This window comes from Echinops telfairi, unplaced genomic scaffold, assembly GCF_000313985.2.
Source record: "Echinops telfairi isolate 266 unplaced genomic scaffold, ASM31398v2 ScPeMD7_22;HRSCAF=79, whole genome shotgun sequence".
NCBI classification, from domain to species: domain Eukaryota; kingdom Metazoa; phylum Chordata; class Mammalia; order Afrosoricida; family Tenrecidae; genus Echinops; species Echinops telfairi.
Genome location: NW_022103919.1, coordinates 16007036 through 16010939, shown reverse-complemented (window position 1 = coordinate 16010939; position 3904 = coordinate 16007036). Strand labels below are relative to the sequence as shown.

The following is a 3904-nucleotide window of genomic DNA, read 5'->3' as shown; positions in this document are numbered from 1 at the left end:
CCTCCGGGGCTGCGGCGGCCAAGGGCTTTCCAAAGGTCTGGGAGCAACAGCTGGGGACTCGCGAGTCTCCCCCCTTCTCCCCGCTCCCGGCGGGATGGGTGGTGATGTAGCTCCTCTCCCCGGAGGGCGAACGAGTTTTACTCGCTGGGCCGGATCCTGCGCCCCGAAGATCCATTCGTCCTCGCTCCAAACGTCCTCCCAACGACGAAGTAGCGACGGAGGTCACTTCGGTGTCCATTGCCCCCCAACATACCCGGAGATTTTCACTTCGTGAATTCTTCACGCTTTTCAGCAACTGTTTCTTTTACACAGTTTGCCGCCGGGAGACACGATTGCTACAGGACGGAAAGGCTGGGGTCGATGCTTTGAAGAAGCCAAATTTGTTGCTGGCCGATGTTTCCAAAGCGATGCTTCGGACAGCAGACATGGCCACCGGAGAGTAAAATTCCAGCCGTGGACACGAGGAGAGATGCTTCCACTCATGTCTGGAATGAGAGTGGATGGAGCTGTCGGGCCAGGGAGTAATTCATTGGTTGGATGAGCCTGTGCGGGCTTCCTTTTCTCCACCAGGGGAAAAGTTTTCTAGCTTTTCCAAGCCAGCCCTGGAACAGTGAAAAACTTCAATAGGAAAAGGACCCCGAGGAAATTCAGATGAAATATGCGGCCGCACCGTGCGCCTGCTCTGAGCACGATTCTTCCAGAAAGCAAAGCGGGGAGGAGGGGCGCTCGCTTTGTCACCACGCCCATCGTTTTCTTTCTTACTTTTTCTTTTCTAAACGGGGCTGCTTTCTTGTAAAACTAATTGCCGTCGTCGTTTAATCCTTACTCGAAGTCTTCCGTCTCCTTCCTTCCTCCTACCACGTACCCACCTTCCTTAGCATTAGCTAATCTATTTGATAATAATTAACTCATCACACCTGTAGCTTGAAGCGATGACTCCCAGCCCCTGACAGGGACTTCACCATTCTTCTCCCTGGAACCAAAACATAAATGCTCATTCAAAGCTGCCTAGCAACTTGGAGGATAGCATTTTCTGACCTCCCTCTTACAAACTGTGTAGAGTATGTCCTAATGTGCGTAGTCATCAAACTCAGGAAATATTATCCCCACATTATTACTGGTGAAGAAGTAGAAAGCCAAAGAATTCAGTCACTTGCCAAAAGCCTTTTCTTTTCTTCTTTTTAAAACGTATTGACTGATTGGAGACTTCTCTTCTGAGGTCCCAGTATGGCTCTGGGACAATGTGTTGAACACTGGGGGGAAGGAAAGAGGAGAAAGTGGAGCTGCACCAAGAAGGAATGGCCCTGGGACTCTAGAGGTGAAGGAGAAGCCCGTAGTACTGGAGGTGGTATTCCATTCTTATCTTCATCTGGTGCTGCTACAACAGAAACACCACAGGTATTTCTTTAGCAAACAATTTAACTTTCTTACACTTTCACAGGCTGACAGAAGCACCTCACCACTGCCCATGAGTCTATTCTGATTCAACAGGACCCTGTAGAGCTACCCCTATGGGGCTAGGGAGTAGAAAGCCTCATTTTCCTCTGGTAGAGGGGTTGGTGGTGTTGAACTGCTGATCTTGTGGTGTAATGCACTCTTCCCCTAGGTTGCTGGCTCAAAGGGAAGCTTCTTGCTGTCCTCTGGAGGAAGGCCCTTGTTGTCTCTTCTGACCTTTGGCTTCTGGGGGGGTTTCATGTGGCTTCACATCTCACCACTCCCACTTCACTTTTATTTAATCTCTTATATCTCAAAAGAAATCCACTAAAAAACCACCGGGCCGAATCCTGCTACATTAACATAGTAAAGTCAACCCTTGCCCTAATGAGATTCTAACCATAGTCAGAGAGGTTAGCATTCACAACCCAGATATGAGGAGGACAAAATATCATATTGAGAACGTCCACAAAATACTGTTAATTGCCTCCATACAGAGGGACATTGGCTATCATTTCTCTGGATCCTGGTGAGTTTCTGATATGGTTGGCATGCAGTACACGTAAAAGAGTCCTTCAGAATCAGGACCATCCACACATGTGCTCGGCGAGAAACAGTGTCTGCCTCCTGCTGATGTTCCACCAGAGGGTGACAGGGCCTGCCAGTAGATTCTCTCGGACTCTGAGGCCCTCATTGTTTAGGACCACAAAGGCGGCACGAACTGTTTCCCTTTGAACAGCGTGACCTCTAGGCTTCGACTTAGGGATGTGACAAAGCGGAATCACTGGCCCCAAACCTGGAGATTGTTTCCTAGGAGTGGCAAAATTACAACGTGATTTTTTTCTCCCCTGAGGTGTATTTCTCTTTGACTTTCCACTAACCCCTCTTGCTTGCTGCAAGCATACTCCTATTGGCACACACACGGCATTCATGGCATTGAACATGTGAGAGAATTGGAAAGTGAGGTAGGAAGTGGGGAAGCCACTTTTCTGCGTAGTAAACCAATCCCTGGGTCAGCATTTAGCTTAATCAATGGGCACATTCCTCTTCTTTTTTTTTTTTTTTTGATCATTTTAATGGGGGTCGGTACAGCTCCTATCACAGTCCATACATACAGCCATTGTGTCAAGCACATTTGTACATTTGTTGCCATCATCATTCTCAGAACATTTTCTTTCTACTTGAGCCCTTAGTATCGGCTGCTCATTTTTTCTCCCTCCCTCCCACCCTCCCTCATGAACCCTTGATAATTTATCAAATTTTTTTCATGTCTTATACTGATTGATGTCTCCCTTCACCCATTTTTTTCTATTGTCCAGCCCCTGGGAGGGGGTTATATGTGATCATTGTGATTGGTTCCCCTTTTCTCCTCCCACCTTACCCTTACCCTCCTGGTATCATCGCTACTCTCATTATTAGCCCTGAGGGGGTTATCTGTCCTGGATTACCTGTATCTCCAGCTCTTATCTGTAACAGGCATATTTTTCCATGCAGATGCATATGTATTTGGAAGGGGAAAACCTAGTTCTATTTTTTTAATAGGATTTGCCACCCCATTCATCTGTTGAATTGATTGTCTGAATGTACATGCATTCTTCTTGTATGCGCCCTCTGCATTTATCTTCCCTCTCAATTGTGAGTGCACGCTCATGAAACTTACGTGATAGGAAGGAAGCCCCTCTCCACTGGCAGACCGGTGAACCCCGCTTCCAGCCTTGGGATTGACATTAATAAACTCGTTAGCTTCATTCATTAGGGCCTATTGGTTGGCCTAGAATGAAACCTCCAGAAAGATCAAACGCTGTAACAAAGAATAGCTTATTTCATGAGTTTAGGCTCCTCCATTGGTTATCACCATCGGCCCTATTACTAATGCCTCCATAATAAACGGATCAACCCAAATCCAAATGTACTGCCGTTGAGTCAATGCCAACTCATAGAGACCCTACAGGACAGGGTAGAACTGCCCCTGTGAGTTTCCAAGACGATACCTCTCTTTGCGGGAGTAGACAGGCTTTGTTTTGCTCCCAATAAATGAACTTCACTGCTATTCTTCCATTCACAAGAGGGAAGTGGAGCTGATAGTAGTGCGTAGTACAAAATCATCACTGTCTTCATTAGCCCTGGTGGTATGGTGGGTTACCATATTGAGCTGCTAACCCCAGCGTCAGTAGTTCAAAACTCACAGCCACTCTGAGGGAGGAAGATGAGACTTTCTACTCCGTAGAGATTCAGTCTCAGAAACCCACAGGGGCTGGTCTGCTCTGTCCTGTAAGGTCAATATGAATCAGAATCAACTCAATCTCAGTGAGTAGACCTGGAGGAATCCTGGAAGCGCTGCGGGTTGGACATTAGGTTGTTGTCTGCAAGGTCAGTGAGTCAAACCCACCAGCCACTTGGAGGGAGCAAAATGAGACTGGCTGCCAGTTTCTGTAGAGATTTACAGTCTCAGCTTTCCTAGACAAGGTTG

The 3904-nt window shown here is 47.3% G+C and overlaps 1 protein-coding gene across 1 annotated transcript in view; it reads right to left on the bottom strand.

The window, feature by feature from the left end:
* PCSK5 (proprotein convertase subtilisin/kexin type 5) overlaps nt 1–238 on the bottom strand; it is a 525106-nt gene extending 524868 nt beyond the window's left edge. Inside the window, exon 1 of the mRNA XM_045288529.1 lies at nt 142–238. Coding sequence (XP_045144464.1) covers nt 142–238 — 97 coding nt within the window. The remainder of the gene's footprint in view (nt 1–141) is intronic.
* Nucleotides 239–3904: the final 3666 nt, after the last annotated feature.